At 45.4% G+C, this 25,248-nt stretch overlaps 1 protein-coding gene across 2 annotated transcripts in view; it reads right to left on the reverse strand.

Moving 5' to 3' along the window:
* Window positions 1-25,248, reverse strand: part of LTBP3 (latent transforming growth factor beta binding protein 3) — a 158,311-nt gene that overhangs the window by 78,960 nt on the left and 54,103 nt on the right. For both annotated transcript variants that reach the window (XM_083164804.1, XM_083164803.1), the window contains exons 6-13: window positions 22,167-22,289; window positions 17,409-17,567; window positions 15,510-15,731; window positions 15,112-15,131; window positions 11,399-11,468; window positions 7,416-7,511; window positions 7,214-7,339; window positions 3,450-3,581 (exon numbers count right to left, since the gene is read on the reverse strand). In XM_083164804.1, coding sequence (XP_083020930.1) covers window positions 3,450-3,581; window positions 7,214-7,339; window positions 7,416-7,511; window positions 11,399-11,468; window positions 15,112-15,131; window positions 15,510-15,731; window positions 17,409-17,567; window positions 22,167-22,289 — 948 coding nt within the window. The remainder of the gene's footprint in view (window positions 1-3,449; window positions 3,582-7,213; window positions 7,340-7,415; window positions 7,512-11,398; window positions 11,469-15,111; window positions 15,132-15,509; window positions 15,732-17,408; window positions 17,568-22,166; window positions 22,290-25,248) is intronic.

Raw genomic sequence — 25,248 nt, forward strand, 5'->3', positions numbered from 1 at the left:
AATGACACAACATAGCAGTACTGTATCTCTAGAGATACTATGTATATGAACTCCTGGCTATAATATGATAGACATTCCTCCTGGCTGAACAATGACACAACATAGCAGTACTGTATCTCTAGAGATACTATGTATATGGACTCCTGGCTATAATATGATAGACATTCCTCCTGGCTGAACAATGACACAACACAGCAGTACTGTATCTCTAGAGATACTATGTATATGGACTCCTGGCTATATCATGATAGACATTCCTCCTACTGAACAATGACACAACATAGCAGTACTGTATCTCTAGAGATACTATGTATACGGACTCCTGGCTAACATAGCAGTGTCTCTATAGACACTATGTACTGATTACTCCAATAAGCTCCCTTACTGTAATACACAGTCCTCCTGGCTGGTCAATGACACAACACAGCAGTACTGTATCTCTAGAGATACTATGTACTGTATCTGGACTCTTATTATATGTTACAGATTTCTCCTGGATGGCCAATGACGCAGCACAACAGTACTGTACTGTATCTCTAGAGAACAAAAGGATTCCTTACTTGCTGAGAGTGGCTAAACAGCCAGATCCCAGTTTAGCAAGGTCCCCGGCGCTTTATAGGGAGTTAATATAGTCACGCTGTGGTGCTTAATTACTCAATTGTCTGCTGCTGCATACAGCACCTGTGGGATTGCCTCAACCCACAATAGAAAGTAGCAAAGTTAAATCTAGGGGGTAGGTGTGTACTTGCGCTGCTGACAATTTATTTGATAAATTTAACACTCTAATTTGCCAGACAATTGTGCTGAGAAATGAATGAAGGACACACTGCTTAAATAATGCAAAATTTATATGTAAAAAGATAAAAAAGCTTACAATACACAATACATAAATAATTACACATATAGAAATAAACAAAAATAAGAAAATAAAAATATATGCAGGTAACAATAGGATTAATATCAATATAATGGGCTTATTGGAGTAAATACCATATAATATGGTTTTGAGAATAGGACTGGACGTATAGTTTGGAAGCTCCGCTTTTTAAATATATTTCAAGTGCGTTTATAGCAGCAATTGTAAAGATCCAAAAAGTTTATTGTATGGTGATGAATTAGTGGATTAGTATCCAGATAGAGTTATTGTTAGTAGTATGAGTAGTTGAAACGCTGGATGTATGGACGAATTTAGCATGTAAATTTACATGCATCCAGAAATAAATAGCCAAGTAATGCTGGTAATTGCGATGGTATAGTAATACAGAGCGGGGCTCTGGTTGTATCTCACCCCTTTATGGACAAGTTGTCAGCTGGTTGCTCCTGATCGAGGGGGCGGCTGGAGTAGGTATCGTGCGGGGCGCTTCAATGCGCCGTCAGCCAGCGCTCACTCCTCCGGCAGCAGGAGCGTCCATGTAGTGCAGACGCTGTGGGTGATGATGGGGTGAGAGCCCTGCAGGAAGAACGGGGTAAACGAGAGCTGGAAGTGCACAGCGGTCTCGTATGCGGCAGCCTGTAGCCCAGGTGCGTCCGTGGTCTGGTGACGTCAACGCGTTTCGTCTCCTGAATCAAATGGAGACTTTCTCAAGACGAAGCGCCCCGCACGATACCTACTCCAGCCGCCCCCTCGATCAGGAGCAACCAGCTGACAACTTGTCCATAAAGGGGTGAGATACAACCAGAGCCCCGCTCTGTATTACTATACCATCGCAATTACCAGCATTACTTGGCTATTTATTTCTGGATGCATGTAAATTTACATGCTAAATTCGTCCATACATCCAGCGTTTCAACTACTCATACTACTAACAATAACTCTATCTGGATACTAATCCACTAATTCATCACCATACAATAAACTTTTTGGATCTTTACAATTGCTGCTATAAACGCACTTGAAATATATTTAAAAAGCGGAGCTTCCAAACTATACGTCCAGTCCTATTCTCAAAACCATATTATATGGTATTTACTCCAATAAGCCCATTATATTGATATTAATCCTATTGTTACCTGCATATATTTTTATTTTCTTATTTTTGTTTATTTCTATATATGTAATTATTTATGTATTGTGTATTGTAAGCTTTTTTATCTTTTTACATATAAATTTTGCATTATTTAAGCAGTGTGTCCTTCATTCATTTCTCAGCACAATTGTCTGGCAAATTAGAGTGTTAAATTTATCAAATAAATTGTCAGCAGCGCAAGTACACACCTACCCCCTAGATTTAACTTTGTATCTCTAGAGATACTATGTATATGAACTCCAGGCTATAATATGATAGACATTCCTCCTGGCTGAACAATGACACAACATAGCAGTACTGTATCTCTAGAGATACTATGTATATGGACTCCTGGCTATAATATGATAGACATTCCTCCTGGCTGAACAATGACACAACATAGCAGTACTGTATCTCTAAAAATACTATGTATATGGACTCCTGGCTATAATATGATAGACATTCCTCCTGGCTGAACAATGACACAACACAGCAGTACTGTATCTCTAGAGATACTATGTATATGGACTCCTGGCTATAACATGATAGACATTCCTCCTACTGAACAATGACACAACATAGCAGTACTGTATCTCTAGAGATACTATGTATATGAACTCCTGGCTATAATATGATATACATTCCTCCTGGCTGAACAATGACACAACACAGCAGTACTGTATCTCTAAAAATACTATGTATATGGACTCCTGGCTATAATATGATAGACATTCCTCCTGACTGAACAATGACACAACACAGCAGTACTGTATCTCTAGAGATACTATGTATATGGACTCCTGGCTATAATATGATACACATTCCTCTTGGCTGGCCAATGATGCAGCACAGCAGTACTGTATCTCTAGAGATACTATGTATATGGACTCCTGGCTATAATATGATAGACATTCCTCCTGACTGAACAATGACACAACACAGCAGTACTGTATTTCTAGAGATACTATGTATATGGACTCCTGGCTATAATATGATACACATTTCTCCTGGCTGGCCAATGACACCACACAGCAGTACTGTATCTCTAGAGATACTATGTATATGGACTCCTGGCTATAATATGATACACATTCCTCTTGGCTGGCCAATGACGCAGCACAGCAGTACTGTATCTCTAGAGACACTATGTACTGATTACTCCAATAAGCTCCCTTACTGTAATACACATTGCTCATGGTTGACCAAGTACACAACAAAGCAATAGAGGTCTCTCTGTGACATCACTGTATATAATATTCTCCATATGTGTCTGCAAATGCTTCAGTTTCTTATTTGTCAAATATGTGCCACTTTATAGAGGTGCTACCTACTGTGCAATATAAAACAGAAATATTTGATATATTATACATATATTAGTGAGCAGGAAGACCACATAGACAGTGACTGAGAAAGGACAAATGGTCATGAAAACCGTTTTCTTACCCACACAAGATATCTGCCCGTGTGATACATTTAGTCTGTACCCATGAGGACAGTTACAGTTAAATGAGCCAGCGGTGTTCAGACACAATCCCCTTCCGTGCCCGCAGGGGTTATTCTTACATTCGTCAATATCTACGATGCAAAAAGCAAACTGTAATCTGCCACAATGCGGAAGTAGAATTTTATGCAAATACTTTTATAACACTATAAGAGATCATTGATAATTATTTTCTGAAACTGATTTGCATGCACCGATTCCACTAATGGTCGAGGAGTAGGTCAGCACCTAAGAATGGTCGACATACCCTTGGTCGACATTGACAGAAGCTTAAGGTCAACATGGACAGGGTTGACATTCATTTTTCATGTTTTTTTTTAAGTTGTTTTTTTTTATACTTTATTATATTCTCACTGTTTGCTGACTTGGGTAGTAGTGTGCCAAGCTCAGGGTGGCACCATGCCTGAGAGAACCATGGGAGGGCACGCGGTACACTATATGGTCCATGTCGACATACACACCCAAATGTGAAAAACCATGTTGACCTAAAGCTTGTGTCAACCTTCTGTCAATGTCGACCTTGGGTCAACCATTTCCTACCATCTATACCCACGGATTCATACGCACACACTGATGGGTGCATTGTAACTGTACACGGCTTTATCAGGAGCTCAGGGTTCCTTTGTGGCTACATTTGGGTATTCAGTACACCTACTAGACATATGTAGCGTTCAGGCAAGAACTTCTCTGACATGTCATACATGGGTTCTCTGACATGGTCATACGTGTTCTAAAGGTATTCAAATATGGAAAAGGGCCTGATTTTAAGCTGTACAGGCAAACTGTGAATTTTAATACAGGATTTGTATAAAAAGTAATGAGACCAAATTCGGGAAAAAATATTGGTACTCTTTACCTAGAACGGCGCCCGTCGCGGGCATCGCGGGTACATTTATGCCTGCCCGCGACGCGACCGACGCGATGCCCGCGATTTTCCCATTGAAAACCATGTTAAACCTGAAAAATCGCGTCGGTCGCGTCGCGGCCGGCCATAAACGTACCCGCGATGCCCGCGACGCGATGCTCCCGATTTCCCATAGGAAGCAATGTTAAAAGCCGCGATGGACCCGATTTTAGTGTTAAATGCCTCAATCCACCCGATTTGGCCATAGGAATCAATGTTAAATGGGCTACAGAGCCCATTAACCCTTAAATGTCCCCCCAAATTTTTAACGCCACCCCACGATCAACGCCAACCCGAAGCGTGGCGAGCGCAGCGAGCCCGCGAGGGGCGGCGGTACGCGTCCTCCGACCTTTTCATGCCCTACTATCCACGTCGGCGTGGTGTGAGAATAGAATAGTGTGGCGAGCGCAGCGAGCCACCGAGCCCGAAGCGTGGCGAGCGCAGCGAGCCCCGCGAGGGGACGCGGATACCTTCACAGGTAAGCGCGTCCCCTCGCGGGCTTCACAGGTGTCCGTGGCCACGCGGACACCTGTGAAGCCCGCGAGGGGACGCGTATAACTGTGAAGGTATCCGCGTCCCCTCGCGGGGCTCGCTGCGCTCGCCACGCTTCGGGCTCGGTGGCTCGCTGCGCTCGCCACACTATTCTATTCTCAACTCCACGCCGACGTGGATAGTAGGGCATGAAAAGGTCGTAGGACGCGTACCGCCGCCCCTCGCGGGCTCGCTGCGCTCGCCACGCTTCGGGTTGGCGTGGATCGTGGGGTGGCGTTAAAAATTTGGGGGGACATTTAAGGGTTAATTGGGGCTATTTGGGCTCTGTAGCCCATTTAACATTGATTCCTATGGGAAAATCGCGGGCATTGAGGCATTTAACGCTAAAATCGCGGTCAATCAGGCTTTTTAACATTGTTCTCTATGGGAAAATCGCGGTAATCGCGGGTACCCGATTTTGATGTACCCGCGATTTACCCGCGATGCCCGCGATTACCGCGATTTTACCCGCGATGCCCGCGATTTCAATCGTGGGCGCCGTTCTAGGTAAAGAGTACCAAAATATTTATTGAAGATATCGCTACAAACAATAAAAATTCTTCAAAATCAGACCCTTGTGCATCGACACACTTCTGCCAACGAGTTGTCCTCGCTAGGACCCTGGAAGTCCTTTGTTGGAACATCCTTCAAGCAGCGCGTCAAAGCTGCTTTGACCTCTGCTATGGTCCCGTCGCCGTGTCCTTTGAGGGCTGCCTTCACTCAGGAAGAGAAAAAAGTCAGACGGGCCAGATCGGGACTGTAGGGGGACTAGGGAAGCATTGTGATGCCGTTCCGGTAGTTGTTCACTATGAAGCAGGTGTGGCTTGGTGCATGATTCAGCTTCCAATTGGCGGCAATGCACTTTCTGGATCATGGCCAATGTCTCCATAGCTGATTTTCCGTGTCCCACACAGAATTTAATGGCGTAACGCTGTTCGATAATGTTGCATTTTTGAGCTTCAACCACGCCTAGGAACAGGGGTCCACTAAACCATAATATGAACTTCACGGAAGCTTGTAGGCGACTGACGCTCCTTGCGCGTTGCAGCTGACTCCCCCCCTCCATCAAACCTGCCTGGAGCATGCGCAACGTACAGAAGTGTCAGAAAACATAGGTCTCATTACTTTTTATACAAACCCTGTAATGGGTACACACTAGTGCCACCAGCAATCATGCCAATTTTTTGCCCTGCACATCGGGAAATTGCCGGAACACAATAGTCAGATATTAATGACAATGAATTGTTCCTCATCCTCCTCCTCCTCTTAGCTCCCCTGTGCCCATCTTTCCCATCCTCCTTGATTATTTCCTTAATCCTTCAATCTATCCAGTGGTTCCCAACCTCGCAATCAAAAGTAACCCCAACAGTTCCCATTTTCCAGGTCTCCAAGTCTCCAAATAGAATTGCAATGAAATAATTAGCTCCAACTGTTAAAATGTATCAGTTAGCAATGAGTGCACCTACTGGGTGAATTAGAAAATGGGAACTGTTGGGGGTACTTAAGGGCCGAACTGCAGACCCACTGATCTATCCTATTACCACTGCCACCAACTGCAACTTGGGCTGTTTAGCATCCACTTTAGCCAAATTAGGAATGTTTACACTGGAGAAGAGATAATTAACAGGAGAAATGCTCAACATTTAAAAATATATCAGGAGACAATATAATGAACTATCAGGCACCCCCTTTACTTTGAGTCAGAGATAAGGACACGTGGGTATGCATTCAGACTAGAGGTAAAAAGGTTTTTCAGGGCAGTAAGGGTATGGAACTCTCTCCCAGAAATGGGGGTGACACAATGAACACATTTTAAATAAGGTTAGACAAAAATTTATAGTAAAAACTTTCAGGGGTACAAGCTATAATCATGATTTAGTCAACGTTAAAACATTGCATATGGCCAGTGTTTCGTCCTGCAAGTTCCCATTATTACTTGTCACAGCCCATAGCCCCTGCAAGGATTGCATAAGATACATTGTATCCAAAACTACTGCATACAATGTATCATATGTGATCCTGCCTCACGGCAGCTGCTGGGTGACATTGCGAGGTACCGCATGCGATAGGTCAACCTAGTGGATGGGGGCCTTATGAGACATGTAGAGTCCGTAGGTATAATAATATATTCATAATACAGTATATAATAAATATATAATAAAAAGCATATTATGCCAAAAATTAAATATGGAGAAAATGCCAAGTACAATTTTTCCAAGTGTCAATTATTTCTGTTGAAGTAAAGCAAGCGTAGTCATTGATGTTACCTACCTACACAGACCTTTTTCTCAGGATCTACGTAGTAACCGGGATTGCAACTACAGTAGTAATCTGTTGGTGTTGATATACACTCTCCATATCCACAGATATTCCTCATTATCTTACAATGGTCAGTTTCTAAAGGGGAAAATAATACGGTTAGTGAACCATAATGTTAGAAGCAGTTGATGACAGTCGTTTTCTTACAACTCACCCGTCGATTGTAAGGGAGCCATTTCTACAGCGCTCCGGTCGTCATACTCAGCAGGCTCTTTTCGGACAGCCATCTTAGTGGGCTCCAAAGTAAGCGCTGCATAAAGGAATAGTTAATATGTAAGTTCACATTGGCGCCTAAACAGTAGTTGTAACAAACCAGTATGACACAGCTCTATACAAGATGCACAATACCCATTTGTTAGGAACCAGGATTTATGGTTCTGTTCAGTTTGTGTTTGGCATGTGACTCACTGGTGGCCTCCAGTGGTAGGTCTGTGCCATATCAGCTCAATATTCTGTGAGCTTAATTCATTCACAAGTCTGCAAGGTAATGAGCTTGTTAAGTACAGCTTGGGAGCTGCCTGGATCTCTACCAGGTGTAATTAATCACTTGAGCCCTTCATCGGGCAGGCTCTCCTGCAATACTTAGCCAGTGATAGCTTCCAGCTTCCTGCTTCCTGTTTCCTGTGCAAGTAGCTGCTATTCCCGATCCACAGCTGTCCACCTGTCTGGGTACTGCTCTGTTGGAGTTCACCAGCTGTTTGCTGGCAATTGTCCATTTCTCCCTGCACTTAGCCCAGTGCAGCCTTCCTGGCCTTTGGCACTTCCAGCCTGCTTTCACTCAGTTACAGAATCCTGTCTGGCGGCTTCAGCTTCTGTTCCAGTGCTATCCACCTGCCTGATCTCAGCCATCTTCCTCTGTGCTTGTCTGCTGCTGGTACACTCCCGGGTGCATCAATTGGTCGGCGGTCTGTTCTTGGTACTGTAAGTTGTGGATCTGGTTCCTTATTCTTGGCTTGGTGCCCTCCTGGGCCTTGTTCATCTTTTGTTATTTCAGCCCCACTGCGGAACTCAGGGGGGATTCTCCTCAGCCGTTGCTGTGTTCTCAGTTTTCCTGGACTGGGTGGTCCCAGTGGGAATTTATCCGTTGTGTGGTGTATTTCTTATTGTGTATGCGACGTGGTCGCGGTTGGTGGGCGACTAGGTCGCTGGCGCTTTTAGTTGCGTTAGATAGTTACGGCAAGCTGCCTTTTTTCTTTAAGTCCTTGTCAGGCTTTGTAGTTAGATTATCCTTTTGGCTGCACCCTGAAGGGGGTCCCGGCTCTTTGTCCATACGTAACACCTGGCTGCACTGGAGCTAGTTACAGACATCTTACTGTACAACACGTACAAGCTCCAGGACAGATGCGGTAGAAATTTAAACCTACAAAGCAGTCTCCCACTGTCTCACACACAGATACATACACAACAGTCAACCACACACACACAAAGTACCAGTAGTGCTCACCTAGTGCCACCATGCCTGTGATCAGCCCTGGCAGCAGCTGTCAACTGCAGGGGCTGCATGTCAGGTGCTGGAACCTGGGAATGTGAACCAGTAGGTAGCTGCACTGCTGTGACGGCTGTTTAGCAACTCGGGGAAGCCCAACTCCAAACTACAGTATGTCAGGGGCAGTCACTACAGTAACAGCCATGGAGGGACAGGGAGCTGTCCCTCCATGAATACTGCAAGGGACATTTATCAAGTACATTCTATAAAATGATAGGTAGAAGCCGATTGGCTACTTCTCCGGTTTTCACTTCACTCTTTCACCTTTTTTTCACTCTTAAGAACGCTCGATACATGATGGACATGGTAAGTGCGTGGTGGTTCTGTATAGATGTATTACTTGCACTTCTATAACACGGTGCAGTCCATATATAGGTGTGCTGCTAAGTATGGCGAGCACTGTATATTGATCCTTTCTGACCAGTAATGGGCCATACACATGGGGGGATTACAGACCCATGTGTAAGCAATCTGTCTAAATCGCTTAGAAATGATGCACAGATCTCTCTGTGTTATGGCCCCCAGCGACAGTGATGCGCGGTCCTGCATGACAGATCGCTGGTACAGCACTGTGTACAGAGCAATCTGTGCTGAGCGACCTGTGCTAGATTGCTCAGCACACTGCTCCCATTGCCCCGTGTGTATGGAGCTTTAGAGACAAGTCACAATAGGTCTTCATGCAGCTATGGGTTAATGTGTGTTGTCTTTTAGCTTGAGCATGTCTGTAACTGCCTGAAATTATTATATGTCTTTGTAAATATCAATTATCTGTAAGCACTTGGCACCCTACATGAATACTAAGATTTGTATTCCTAGGAAAATTACATTTAACAAGAAAAAATCTTTATATATCCCTGGCCCGAGTGCCCACGAGCCACGCTTGTGAGTTTCCGGCTTTTTTCGGAAACCCGAGCATGGCAGAACATGGGAATCTGCCTTCGGATTCTCGCGAGACGCTGAGTCTATAAAAGCTTGGCATTTCACAGTCACGCTCTGCTGGTGGCGGGTCTCTGGGGTGCTGAGTCGACTGTGCTGTTGAACTTCAACTTCAATCACTTCATCATTAGTGTGCAGAGAGGTGTTGTGCAGCAGAGGGGTGCTGTGCAGTGCAGACTGCAGAGGGGTGCTGTGCAGTGCAGACTGCAGAGGGGTGCTGTGCAGTGCAGACTACAGAGGGGTGCTGTGCAGTGTAGACTGCAAAGGGGTGCTGTGCAGTGCAGACTGCAGAGGGGTGCTGTGCAGTGCAGACTCAGAGGAGTGTTGTGCAGTGCAGACTCAGAGGGTATATTATATATATATATATATAATTAGCCAGGGGGCTCCGCACTCACATCCAAATGTCAGGACCATAAACGGGGTGCACAGCAAAGGTCATCCAGTCCGGATAGCCAATTATATTTCAAAGTGCTTAATAAAAAGCGAGGGCACTTACCATAGCAGCAAAAGTCAGCCAATTTTAATAGTCACACATAGTAGTCGACGTTTCGACCCGCATGGGGCCTTTGTCAAGACACACAAAGTAGATCCAAAGGTACACCAGAGAAGGCAAGGTAACACTGACACATAGGTGAGCTTGGCATTATGTGTCAGTGTTACCTTGCCTTCTCTGGTGTACCTTTGGATCTACTTTGTGTGTCTTGACAAAGGCCCCATGCGGGTCGAAACGTCGACTACTATGTGTGACTATTAAAATTGGCTGACTTTTGCTGCTATGGTGAGTGCCCTCGCTTTTTATTAAGCACTTTGAAATATATATATAATTAAATATACTTAATTATATTGTAATTGGGTACTTGTGTATTAGCACGGCGCCTAATTAGCATACGTATGCTAGCGTACTGAAATCGCATAGCATGGCCCATATTTGTGCGATGCGATCTCACTAGTTAATATGGTACTTGTATATTATCACGGCGCCTGTTACGCAGTTAGCGTAGCTGTGCTGTCAGAATAAGCATTGGCAGCGTTTCTTCTTGATTAATTGGTATTATTCTATTCTTATTAGTTATTCTTAATTATTAAGTAAATTCAAGTTAACAGTTAACACATGTCGCCATTACGCGAGGGGACGCGGTGCGTCCTTTTCATACCCCCACTATCCACGTCGGCGTGGAGTTGATTTTACAAAGTGTGGCGAGCGCAGCGAGCCACTGAGCCTGAAGCGTGGCGAGCGGACACAGATTACATGCATTCCGTGTCCCTTCGCCGCACTTTATAAAATCAACTCCTCACCGACGTGGATAGTGGGGGTATGAAAAGGTCAGGAGGAAGCAAAACTCGTCCGCTCGCCACTCTTCGGGGTGACGTGGATAGTGGGGGGTGAGCTAAATCCATTGCATCACATACACATGTACACTGGGGGGGTTGTACTAAATCACAACACACAAAAATTTGCATTCGATCACATTCGATTTTGCAGGGGGATGCGATGCGATCGGTGGTCAGGGTGCAGTGAATAAATTAATTAGTGAGATCGCATCGCATTCATCGCACGGCACGAAAACATGCCATGCGATACAATTTCACTACGCAGAATAGTTCACTAAGCAAATGTGCTAATACCTAATAGCTGTAATTGTACTGGTCGTGTGTCACCATCGGCGGTGCACACCCTAATACAATGAGAGGCACATCCAACGGATAATTATTACCTGGCCTTGGTGGAAAGGGCGATGGGAAGTCCACGGTTTCCTCTTCAGAGTTTGGGCTGTATGCTGGGAGCTGGAGACAAAGATAGTGATGTACATAGAAATCATTTATGTCATTGTCGGGAAGATTTATTAAGCTCTGTGAAGTGATAATGTGTCTGGTACTTTATCACCGGACAATCAGCTCCTAACTGGGAAGTTACAGACTTGGTTTGAAAAGTGACAGGTAGGAGCTGATTGGCCGGTGATAAAAAACAGACACTTTATCACTTCCCCGAACTTAATAAATCTGCCCCTGTATGTGAACAAATTATTTTGATATGTGCAGGGGCAGTTTAACAGAGGAGGGGGCATTATGCCAGCGTATATTGCGCTGGCGCTGGTCCCCAAACACATGGTACCTGCCATTTTCCGGTGGCTAATCACTGCTGATCCGTTCAGGCTGAAGCCAAATACTCCTGGAAAATGAAGTGTATTTGGCGTATTTGGCCGGCAATTAGCAAGTGTAGCCCGCTAATTGCTGATAATTACAATTATCAATTTATCAATTATCAAATTAGGAATCACCATTCTTTTGAATGGTGATTCCTATTCGTATTCTGTCAATGGCGTATACATTCGTATTGGTAAATACAAATATGAATGTGCCATAAATATGAATATGCGTATTTTTGGCATTTATTATGCCTAAAAAATTTGTATTTTACTATGAAAATACGAATTTTATAGGCTTATTTGCCTTCGTAAATTTCCCCCATAATATTTTTGCACAGTGATCAGCTTGTGTGTCTATCGGACAAACATCATTGGTGCTTTATCAGAGGGCTCACTGCTGTGTTTCTTTCACTCTTTTTTTAGTAGATTCAGCCAGATCACATTTCCCATTATAGTAAGGAAAATGGGTACTTGTTTCCTAGCACGGCACCAGCGATTTTAATTGCATCCATCAGGACCCAAAAAATCGCGTCGATCGCATCGCATGCAAGCAAATTGCATGCGATGCGATGTACGCGATCAACGCGATTTTTTACATTGGAATCAATGTAAAATGGTCCCTGAGACCCGATTTAACATTGGCCCCAATGAAAAATGCCCCCCAGACCCCAATTTTCATTGTATACCCACCCTCATGGGTGAAATGCCCCCCCCCCCCCAATTGTTAACGCCACCCCACGATCAACACCAAGGAAGTGTGGCAAGCGTAGCAAGCCCGTGAGGGGCGGCGGTACGCGTCCTCCGACCTTTTCATACCCCCACTATCCACGTCGGCGTGGAGTTGATTTTATATAGTGTGGCGAGCGCAGCGAGCCACCGAGCCCGAAGCGTGGCGAGCACAGCGCATTACTTCACAGGTATTACGTGTGCGCTCGCCACGCTTCGGGCGTTGTGGCTCGCTGTGCTCGCCACACTATATAAAATCAACTCCACGCCAACGTGGATAGTTAGGGTATGAAAAGGTCGTAGGACGTGTACCACCGACCCTCGCGGGCTCGCTACGCTCGCCATGCTTCGGGTTGGCATTAATCGTGGGTTGCCGTTAACAATGGGGGGGATTTAACATACAAATTACCCGGTACTTGTTTCCTAGCACGGCGCCCACGATCTAGATTGTATGTGTCGGGCCGATATCGCAAGCATTGCATGTATCTTATGTGTTTGTGCGGCATAAGATGCATGCGATGCAATCGACGAGATTTTTACATTGGAATCAATGTGAAATGGTCCCTGAGACCCAATTTTACATTGATTCCAATGTAAAAAACCCCCAAAACCCCAATTTTAATTGATACCCCCTCATGGGTGAAATGACCCCCCCCCATTGTTAACGCCACCCCACTATTGACGCCAACCCGAAGCGTGGCGAGCGCAGCGGTACACATCCTCTGACCATTTCATACCCCCACTATCCACGTCGGCGTGGAGTTGATTTTATATAGTGTGGCGAGCGCAGCGAGCCACCAGATGCATAAGATCCATGAGATCCATAAGATTCGATATTGTACATAAAATTAAAAATCTTTTCAATTGTATAGATTGTATGCCTTAATTAAGGCATACAATCTTATGCGATGGGCGCCGTGCTAGGAAATAAGTACCAATTACCCATTAGGGTGCCTATACAATAAAAAATGTAAAATTGCGTCGGTCGTATCACATGCCATTATAATTGCATGCGATGGACGCGATCAACGCGATTTTGTAATAGCCGGCTAATTTAACATTGATCCCTATGTAATATTGCGTTGATCGCGGCGGTCGTATCGCATGCCATTATAATGGCATGTGATGGACGCGATTTTCTCAGTGCCGGCAATAAAGGCTAAAAATAGCCAAATATCGCGTCCATCGCATCCATCGCATACCTTGGTTACCTTAACTTACGGTATGCGATCACCCACGACGGGCGCCGTGCTAGGAAACAAGTACCGGAAAATGTGATCTGGTTTCCAATACAAAAACGAATTCTAGGGTTTGGAGCAGTCTTTTAGTATCATACATTAAGGTGATATTAAAATAATGCTAAAGGGCATTATCATATCACACCCTTTTTTTGATTATTTTAGTAAAAATTATTTCAATAAATCGACTCTGGTTTCCTGAAATGATGTCACATGTGATTATTATTCTGAATTACACATCCTAAAAAAATATTGTTCTATATTTAATTAACATGATTTTATTAATAAATGCATTCTATATGCTAACTGACCAAGCATTTTATTTGTCTTTAATTATTAATATATTTTTTGTGCATTATCCCCTAATTATCGAGCTTTGCTTCCCTGATTAACACAGAGCTCCTCAGTTTCTCTAACACAGGACCAGCAACCTATACAGTTAGTGGGCCAGATTCTCTAAGCTTCAAAAGTGATAAAATGGAGAGTGATAAACAGCCAGCCAATCAGCTCCTGCCTGACATTTTTCAAACACAGTCTGTGACATGGCAGGTAGGAGCTGATTGGCTGGCTGTTTATCACTCTCCAGTGTATCACTTTTGAATCTGGCCCTATAACTTTTAATTTGCTATAGAGAGGATTATTAATGAAAAGCCATAACTGGTTTCACACACGGCTTCCACAGTGTCACAGAGGCACATTTCCCGTGGGCTGAAAGACAAACCTCTAAACTGTATGGAGGAGCCAGGGCCATCTTCACAGCATTATGGGCTCCAGGCAAAGCGATATGTTTGGGGCCCCTCCACACTTATTCACAGGAAAATGTAAACAATAACACGCCCCTCCTGTGGTCTCATGCCATATTGGTCGATAGCCCCAGCCACCCTCCAATCAGCATGCTGACAGCCCTTCACTGTCTGGCTGCAGGCTGGAATCCTGCATGGTCGCTCTGTGTGTGATCATGGTGACAGGCAGCATTGCTTACTGCCTCCCAGGAGACTCCAGAGGGGCCTTGGGCAGCTGCCCATCGAGCTCGTACGTTAAGATGACCCAATATGACTAAAATGTAATAATTAGGTGGAAATTAAACCCTGCGCCGCTAAATGTGACGCACGTGCCTCGGAGACGCTTGCATGCCCCATTCCCAGCAATGGACGTGCGAAATTGCGAGGCGCCAACGTGTGCTAGCGCGTCAGCGCCAGATATGGGCATCTGGTGCGCCAGCAGAGCCGATTAGTAAAACATACACAAAGTCTCCCACATGACACTGGCAGCACAGGTAGGCAAACGATGCCAGCAAGACACTAACTTCACACTTACCATAGCCGCAGTTACTTCACCTTAAAGAGACAAGGTAATAAGTTTAGTTAGTGTAATAACTGTAACATTACATACATACAATTTACACATATGCTGTATGGGTTGCTGCAGTACGCATGAAAAATACATCATTTTTTACTGAATATTGAAAACCATTTCTAAATCATTACTGTATTAAATTCTATTTATTGTAATATATAAGTGATGTACAGTACTAAAAAAGCCATATACTATTTGTGGCTAATTCACAATAATAAATGGGCCCCGTTTAAAAAGTGGATTTCTACCTGCAAAGATGGACTACAGTATATTGAGGTACATGCAGTGTTTTATGAAATATAAGCAAATAACCAAATGACTTTGCTCTATCTAGTCCCAAAGATAAGATAATAACTCACGTTGTCCTTCATTAGAGTCAAGTTCTGGTCTGTGTTGTATCGGAGTCTGTTCCCGTACGATCGGAGGTGGAGCCACATCTGGAGTCATTGGGGGAACTGCCTGCTGGTCCCCTAGGTCTGGCTGCAAATGCAGAGTGATGTCTGGACCCTGAATCCTGACAATCTGATGTGTACTAAATATGTGGTAACCTTTCCCGGCAGGGCAGATCTCAGCAAAAGAAGCTGAATAAGGAAAGCACAGATCAGAACCATCATAGAGAGATGTGGGGTAAAGGAAACACACGGTACTGAGAGGTAATACAGCTGGGAGCTGGCACATGTACAGTATTTACTACAGGTCTTCTCATGTACAAGGGGAATCATGGATCAGAACCATCATAGAGAAATGTGAGGTAAAGGAAACACTCGGTACTGAGAGGTAATAGAGCCGGGAGCTGGCACATGTACAGTATTTACTACGGGTCTCCTCATGTACAAGGGGAATCACGGATCAGAACCATCATAGAGAGACGTGAGGTAAAGGAAACACACGGTACTGAGAGGTAATACAGCTGGGAGCTGGCACATGTACAGTATTTACTACAGGTCTCCTCATGTACAAGGAGAAGCACGGATCAGAACCATCATAGAGAGTTGTGAGGTAAAGGAAACACACGGTACTGAGAGGTGATAGAGCTGGGAGCTGGCACATGTACAGTATTTACTACAGGTCTTCTCATGTACAAGGGGAATCACGGATCAGAACCATCATAGAGAAATGTGAGGTAAAGGAAACACTCGGTACTGAGAGGTAATAGAGCTGGGAGCTGGCACGTGTACAGTATTTACTACAGGTCTCCTCATGTACAAGGGGAATCACGGATCAGAACCACCATAGAGAGATGTGAGGTAAAGGAAACACACGGTACTGAGAGGTAATACAGCTGGGAGCTGGCACATGTACAGTATTTACTACAGGTCTCCTCATGTACAAGGGGAATCACGGATCAGAACCACCATAGAGAGATGTGAGGTAAAGGAAACACACGGTACTGAGAGGTGATAGAGCTGGGAGCTGGCACATGTACAGTATTTACTACGGGTCTCCTCATGTACAAGGGGAATCAGGGATCAGAACCATCATAGAGAGATGTGAGGTAAAGGAAACACACAGTACTGAGAGGTAATACAGCTGGGAGCTGGCACGTGTACAGTATTTACTACAGGTCTCCTCATGTACAAGGGGAATCACGGATCAGAACCATCATAGAGAGATGTGAGGTAAAGGAAACACACGGTACTGAGAGGTAATACAGCAGGGAGCTGGCACATGTACAGTATTTACTACAGGTCTCCTCATGTACAAGGGGAATCACGGATCAGAACCACCATAGAGAGATGTGAGGTAAAGGAAACACACGGTACTGAGAGGTGATAGAGCTGGGAGCTGGCACATGTACAGTATTTACTACGGGTCTCCTCATGTACAAGGGGAATCAGGGATCAGAACCATCATAGAGAGATGTGAGGTAAAGGAAACACTCGGTACTGAGAGGTAATAGAGCTGGGAGCTGGCACATGTACAGTATTTACTACAGGTCTCCTCATGTACAAGGGGAATCAGGGATCAGAACCATCATAGAGAAATGTTGGGTAAAGGAAACACACGGTACTGAGAGGTAATAGAGCCGGGAGCTGGCACATGTACAGTATTTACTACGGGTCTCCTCAGGTACAAGGGGAATCAGGGATCAGAACCATCATAGAGAAATGTTGGGTAAAGGAAACACACGGTACTGAGAGGTAATAGAGCCGGGAGCTGGCACATGTACAGTATTTACTACAGGTCTCCTCAGGTACAAGGGGAAGCACAAACTGCATCAGAATAAATGATGGTGAGAATCCGTCCTCATTTCCTACCTGTGCCCTCCGCAGGGCATGGTTCACACTGAGGACCCCAGGCTTTGCCCACACTACAGCAGCACAGTTGTTGCGTCATCCAGTTAGATATAAGGTGCTGACAGTGTCCTTCCGAGCCCACCAGCCTGTAGCACTGACTCTTCACTTCAGACTTGTCCTCTGTGGGGAGAAATGGTTGGAAGTGTGAAATCCTGGTAACAAACTCCTACATACATAAAAGGCCCGATCCCAGTGAGCTGTTGCCCCACCGAGCGCACTCCCCGCTTGGCCCTCACCTATGTGAATGGCTGCACATGCACACAGAGGAAATCATTTACCTTCAAATGATTTTTCACCTGCTCGTAGTGCTGCGCGGGCAGAACTAACTCAGCGCTGTGCGGGCAGAACTAACTCAGCGCGGCGCAGGCAGAACTAACTCAGCGCTGCGCCGGCAGAACTAACTCAGCGCTGCACGGGCAGAACTAACTCAGCACGGCGCGGGCAGAACTAACTCAGCGCGGCGCAGGCAGAACTAACTCAGCGCTGCGCGGGCAGAACTAACTCAGCGCTGCGCGGGCAGAACTAACTCAGCGCGGCGCGGGCAGAACTAACTCAGCGCGGCGCGGGCAGAACTAACTCAGCGCTGTGCGGGCAGAACTAACTCAGCGCTGCGCGGGCAGAACCAACTCAGCGCTGCGCCGGCAGAACTAACTCAGCACTGCGCCGGCTCTGGTAATTAGCAAGGTAATTAGCTGAACAGCGCAATATCATGAACCAGGAAAACAAGTCAGAGACCAGATGCCTTATGATGTGCTAATTGGGATTTAATAGAGAACTGATTCTAAAGCAAAGCAAAACAGAGGTAATAGCAAAAATGCAATCCAGGATAAAGAAAAACAGCGCATCAACAATCGACGGTATGTAGCGAACGTAAAAGCAGGGACAGAGTTTTACACATAAAGTCAAACACTCGGCCTGTTTTAGATTTATTGGCTGGGCTGCGATCCTCAGCCTGAGCAATTGTCAGACTGCTGCGCACGTGCATAGCTCATATTGTGCGAAGACTCTCCGGGATGAAATACGGCAGATTTTTTCTCGCTGGACATTCGTAACGTGATTTACAGGTGATCTTCCCCAATATGGTGATCTTCCCCAATATGGTGATCTCCCCAATATGGTGATCTTCCCCAATATGGTGATCTTCCCAATATGGTGATCTTCCAGAATATGGTGATCTTCCCCAATATGATGATCTTCCCCCAATATGGTGATCTTCCCCAATATGGTGATCTTCCCATTATTGTGATCTTCCCCCAGTATGGTGATCTTCCCCAATATGGTGATCTTCCCCCAATATGGTGATCTTCCAGAATATGGTGATCTTCCCAATATGGTGATCTTCCCCAATATGGTGATCTTCCCCCAATATGGTGATCTTACCCCAATATGGTAATCTTCCCCCAATATGGTGATCTTCCCCAATATGGTGATCTTCCCCAATATGGTGATCTTCCCCCAATATGGTGATCTTCCCAATATGGTGATCTTCCAGAATATGGTGATCTTCCCCAATATGGTGATCTTCCCCAATATGGTGATCTTCCAGAATATGGTGATCTTCCCCCAATATGGTGATCTTCCCAATATGGTGATCTTCCAGAATATGGTGATCTTCCCAATATGGTGATCTTCCCCAATATGGTGATCTTCCCCAATATGGTGATCTTCCCCAATATGGTGATCTTCCCAATATGGTGATCTTCCCCAATATGGTGATCTCCCCAATATGGTGATCTTCCCCAATATGGTGATCTCCCCAATATGGTGATCTCCCCAATATGGTGATCTTCCCCAATATGGTGATCTTCCCCAATATTGTGATCTTCCCCCAATATGGTGATCTTCCCAATATGGTGATCTTCCCAATATGGTGATCTTCCCAATATGGTGATCTTCCCCAATATGGTGATCTTCCCCAATATGGTGATCTTCCAGAATATGGTGATCTTCCCAATATGGTGATCTTCCCCAATATGGTGATCTTCCCCCAATATGGTGATCTTCCCCCAATATGGTGATCTTTCCCAATATGGTGATCTTTCCCAATATGGTGATCTTCCCCCACTATGGTGATCTTCCCCCAGTATGGTGATCTTCCCCCAATATGGTGATCTTCCCAATATGGTGATCTTCCCCCAATATGGTGATCTTCCCAATATGGTGATCTTCCCAATATGGTGATCTTCCCCCAATATGGTGATCTTCCCCCAATATGGTGATCTTCCCAATATGGTGATCTTCCAGAATATGGTGATCTTCCCAATATGGTGATCTTCCCCAATATGGTGATCTTCCCCCAATATGGTGATCTTCCCCCAATATGGTGATCTTCCCCCAATATGGTGATCTTCCCCCAATATGGTGATCTTCCCCAATATGGTGATCTTCCCCAATATGGTGATCTTCCCCAATATGGTGATCTTCCCCAATATGGTGATCTTCCCCCAATATGGTGATCTTCCCCCAATATGGTGATCTTCCCCCAATATGGTGATCTTCCCCAATATGGTGATCTTCCCCCAATATGGTGATCTTCCCCAATATGGTGATCTCCCCAATATGGTGATCTTCCCCCAATATGGTGATCTTCCCCCAATATGGTGATCTTCCCCCAATATGGTGATCTTCCCCAATATGGTGATCTTCCCCCAATATGGTGATCTTCCTAATATGGTGATCTTCCCCCAATATGGTGATCTTCCCCCAATACGGTGATCTTCCCCAATATGGTGATCTTCCCCCAATATGGTGATCTTCCCCCAATATGGTGATCTTCCCCAATATGGTGATCTTCCCCCAATATGGTGATCTTCCCCAATATGGTGATCTTCCAGAATATGGTGATCTTCCCAATATGGTGATCTTCCCCAATATGGTGATCTTCCAGAATATGGTGATCTTCCCCCAATATGGTGATCTTCCCAATATGGTGATCTTCCAGAATATGGTGATCTTCCCCAATATGGTGATCTTCCCCAATATGGTGATCTTCCCCAATATGGTGATCTTCCCCAATATGGTGATCTTCCCCAATATGGTGATCTCCCCAATATGGTGATCTTCCCCAATATGGTGATCTCCCCAATATGGTGATCTCCCCAATATGGTGATCTTCCCCAATATGGTGATCTTCCCCAATATTGTGATCTTCCCCCAATATGGTGATCTTCCCAATATTGTGATCTTCCAATATATGGTGATCTTCCCCAATATGGTGATCTTCCCCCAATATGGTGATCTTCCCAATATTGTGATCTTCCCCCAATATGGTGATCTTCCCAATATGGTGATCTTCCAGAATATGGTGATCTTCCCCAATATGGTGATCTTCCCCCAATATGGTGATCTTCCAGAATATGGTGATCTTCCCCAATATGGTGATCTTCCCCCAATATGGTGATCTTCCCCAATATGGTGATCTTCCCCCAATATGGTGATCTTCCCCCAATATGGTGATCTTCCAGAATATGGTGATCTTCCCCCAATATGGTGATCTTCCCCAATATGGTGATCTTCCCCAATATGGTGAAATACTGATAGGTTCCTGGACCACCTTCAGTGTTCTAGGCAGGGCTGCCAACAGGGGGGGTCTGGGGGTAGTTGCGTCCCAGGCCCCGCCACTCTGACAGAGGGTAGGGCCCAGCAGCTCTATCCCCAGCAGCACGGTCACCCGCCCCTTCACTTTCTTTGAGTCCGCCGCCCGGCTCCGAGTTCATTGTGGGCTACGGTGGCGCATTGTGACTGCTCACTGCACACATCCTCCAGTGACTCGGTACAGGAAGCCCCCACCATGCGGTGTGACATAATGACGGCTGTGAAGACATGCACTTCGACAAAGATGCAGACACATAAAGGTATCTTTTGGATAGAGATCTTCCCCAATATGGGCACCAAATTAAATACTGATCCAGGTCACCACATGGTCACACAAATCCAGTGTCCCATTTGGTGCCCATTTTAGGGAATTTCACTATCCAAAAGATACCGTTATGCGCACCTTTGTTGAAGTAAGCAAAAGTAAGTGTGAAACATCACCTAGAACACTGAAGGTGGCCATCAGTATTTCACCATCCCACTCTACGTATAGGGTGATTGGTTATCGTCCCCATTTTATTGAGAAAGACTTGTTTACAGACTTTGAATAATCCATTCTTGTATGTTTTCCTTTTTATGTACGCCAAATTGAGAGGAGACTAAAAGAAAGTTAATTTGAAGAATCCCTATTGGTATATGTAAGTCTCCATTTTACCTTCAATGGTATTACCACCACATCATTTAATAATCAAATAGAAATCTTCTTTCTGGCAAAACTTTAAATAAAGATGTGAATAAGTCACAGTGATTTCATGTGTCGTAGCCATAGTACTAATGATTTTAGCACTATCAGCAATAGCAGTCAGTGTGCAAATCAGCCAAACAGAAGGCCATAGCGCCATAGCGTATCACACCAGCTCTCCAGAACTGCAAGAGACACTTTACACTTCCTTCATGGTGTATCTGGGAAAGAGGACAGACTGAATTCAGTGAACATATTCTTGAATGGACCCAAAAGTGAACCACTATGTGGCTTTATACATGTTTCCTACTGCACTTTCCTGTCTGGCAATGACAGCATGAGCCGAGCATCTCTTGATGTTGTCAACATTTTGTGCTACAAAGTGACATAAGAGGTTTCTTAACTCGCTATGGTCTCAAAAGAGGTTTTATGTGCAAACTTACGTGCGCAGCGCATTTGTGAAGAGATGAAGACATAACCGTGTTTGCATGCGCATCTGAAGCTGCCTTGTGTGTTCAGACACTCTCCATTTTGACAAACTCCTTGCATGCTGCACTCATTTATATCTATGGAAAACAAGAACAGGCACAGAAGTCAGGTTATCCTACGGAAATCTCATCACATTGACATTATTATCAAGGATAATTGTATCACACGATAGAAACTGAATTTGAGATAATAACCACTTGCACACACACACACACGCAGGCACGCACGCACGCACACACACACGCACACACACACGCAGGCACACACACGCACGCACACACACACGCAGGCACACGCATGCACGCAAACACACGCAGGCACACACACACACGCAGGCACACACACGCAGGCACACGCATGCACGCACGCACACACACACACGCAGGCACACACACGCAGGCACACACACGCATGCACGCGCACACACACACGCAGGCACACACACGCATGCACGCACACACACGCACGCACACACACGCACACGGGTCATTTTTGTTGGAAGCTAATCAACCTACCATTTTTGCAGTGTGGAAGGAAACCCTCACAAGCACAAGGAGAATACACAAAGGGAGTTATTCTGATTCCTTCGTATTCCCCGTCCACTCGCACTTGGGACCGATATTGGGCGCATACCCATTTCTGTGCATGTACATACACAGGGTGCGTATGGGCAGACTGTTCGCCAGGCGCACCACACCAAGTCTGCGGGTGTGGGGCGGCGGCAGATAGCCCCACCCATGGGAACACCCAGCATTTCATGGGCGTTACCATGAAAACACTGGGCGGTTCCATGGTAATCGGGCCGTGACGTGGGTGGTGGGGGCGGTCAGTTTACATCACAGAATGTCAGCTGCCCGCCCACTTCCTGGCGAATGTGCACGCATATCTAAGGTGACCTGAAAGTCACTTTAGATATGCGTGCACTCACCACATCATTCGATAGTCGGCAACCATCGAATGATGTGGGTGTTAAACATCCATTTGCAGCCAGTGCATACGAACGCGGCATGCAAGGGGGGCGGGCAGACTGGCATTTGGCAGTCTGTATATATAACACATGGTGGGGATAGAACCCATGACATCAGCGCTGTGAGGCAGTAATGCTTACCATTACATTATCCGTACTGCCCTATATATATAACACATGGTGGGGATAGAACCCATGACCTCAGTGCTGTGAGGCAGTAATGCTAACCATTACACCATCCGTACTGCCCCGTATATATAACACATGGTGGGGATAGAACCCATGACCTCAGTGCTGTGAGGCAGTAATGTAACCATTACACCGTCTGTACTGCCCCGTATATATAACACATGTTGGGAATAGAACCCATGACCTCAGCGCTGTGAGGCAGTAATGTAACCATTACACCGTCCGTACTGCCCCGTATATATAACACATGGTGGGGATAGAACCCATGACCTCAGCACTGTGAGGTAGTAATGTAACCATTACACCGTCCGTACTGCCCCGTATATATAACACATGGTGGGGATAGAACAGATGACCTCAGCACTGTGAGGCAGTAATGTAACCATTACACCGTCCATACTGCCCTGTATATATAACACATGGTGGGAATAGAACCCATGACCTCAGTGCTGTGAGGCAGTAATGTAACCATTACATCATCCGTACTGCCCCGTATATATAACACATGGTGGGGATAGAACCCATGACCTCAGTGCTGTGAGGCAGTAATGTAACCATTACACCATCCGTACTGCCCCGTATATATAACACATGGTGGGGATAGAACCCATGACCTCAGCACTGTGAGGCAGTAATGTAACCATTACACCATCCGTACTGCCCCGTATATATAACACATGGTGGGGATAGAACTCATGACCTCAGCGCTGTATGGCAGTAATGTAACCATTACACCGTCCGTACTGCCCCGTATATATAACACATGGTGGGGATAGAACCCATGACCTCAGTGCAGTGAGGCAGTAATGTAACCATTACACCATCCGTACTGCCCAGTATATATAACACATGGTGGGAATAGAACCCATGACCTCAGTGCTGTGAGGCAGTAATATAACCATTACACCATCCGTACTGCCCCGTATATATAACACATGGTGGGAATAGAACCCATGACCTCAGCGCTGTATGGCAGTAATGTAACCATTACACCGTCCGTACTGCCCCGTATATATAACACATGGTGGGGATAGAACCCATGACCTCAGTGCTGTGAGGCAGTAATATAACCATTACACCATCCGTACTGCCCTGTATATATAACACATGGTGGGGATAGAACCCATGACCTCAGTGCTGTGAGGCAGTAATGTAACCATTACATCATCCGTACTGCCCCGTATATATATATATAACACATGGTGGGAATAGAACCCATGACCTCAGCGCTGTGAGGCAGTAATGCTAACCATTACACCGTCCGTACTGCCCTGTATATATAACACATGGTGGGGATAGAACCCATGACCTCAGTGCTGTGAGGCAGTAATGTAACCATTACATCATCCGTACTGCCCCGTATATATATATAACACATGGTGGGAATAGAACCCATGACCTCAGCGCTGTGAGGCAGTAATGCTAACCATTACACCGTCCGTACTGCCCTGTATATATAACACATGGTGGGGATAGAACCCATGACCTCAGTGCTGGAGGCAGTAATGTAACCATTACATCATCCATACTGCCCCGTATATATAACACATGGTGGGGATAGAACCCATGACCTCAGCGCTGTGAGGCAGTAAAGCTAACCATTACACCGTCTGTACTGCCCTGTATATATATAACATATGGTGGGAATAGAACCCATGACCTCAGCGCTGTGAGGCAGTAATGCTAACCATTACACCGTCCGTACTGCCCTGTATATATATAACACATGGTGGGAATAGAACCCGTGACATCAGCGCTGTGAGGCAGTAATGCTTACCATTACATCATCAGTACTGCCCCGTATATATAACACATGGTGGGGATAGAACCCATGACATCAGCGCTGTGAGGCAGTAAAGCTAACCATTACACCATCCGTA

The sequence above is a fragment of the Crinia signifera genome, chromosome 11, assembly GCF_055691185.1.
Source record: "Crinia signifera chromosome 11, ASM5569118v1, whole genome shotgun sequence".
NCBI lineage: Eukaryota > Metazoa > Chordata > Amphibia > Anura > Myobatrachidae > Crinia > Crinia signifera.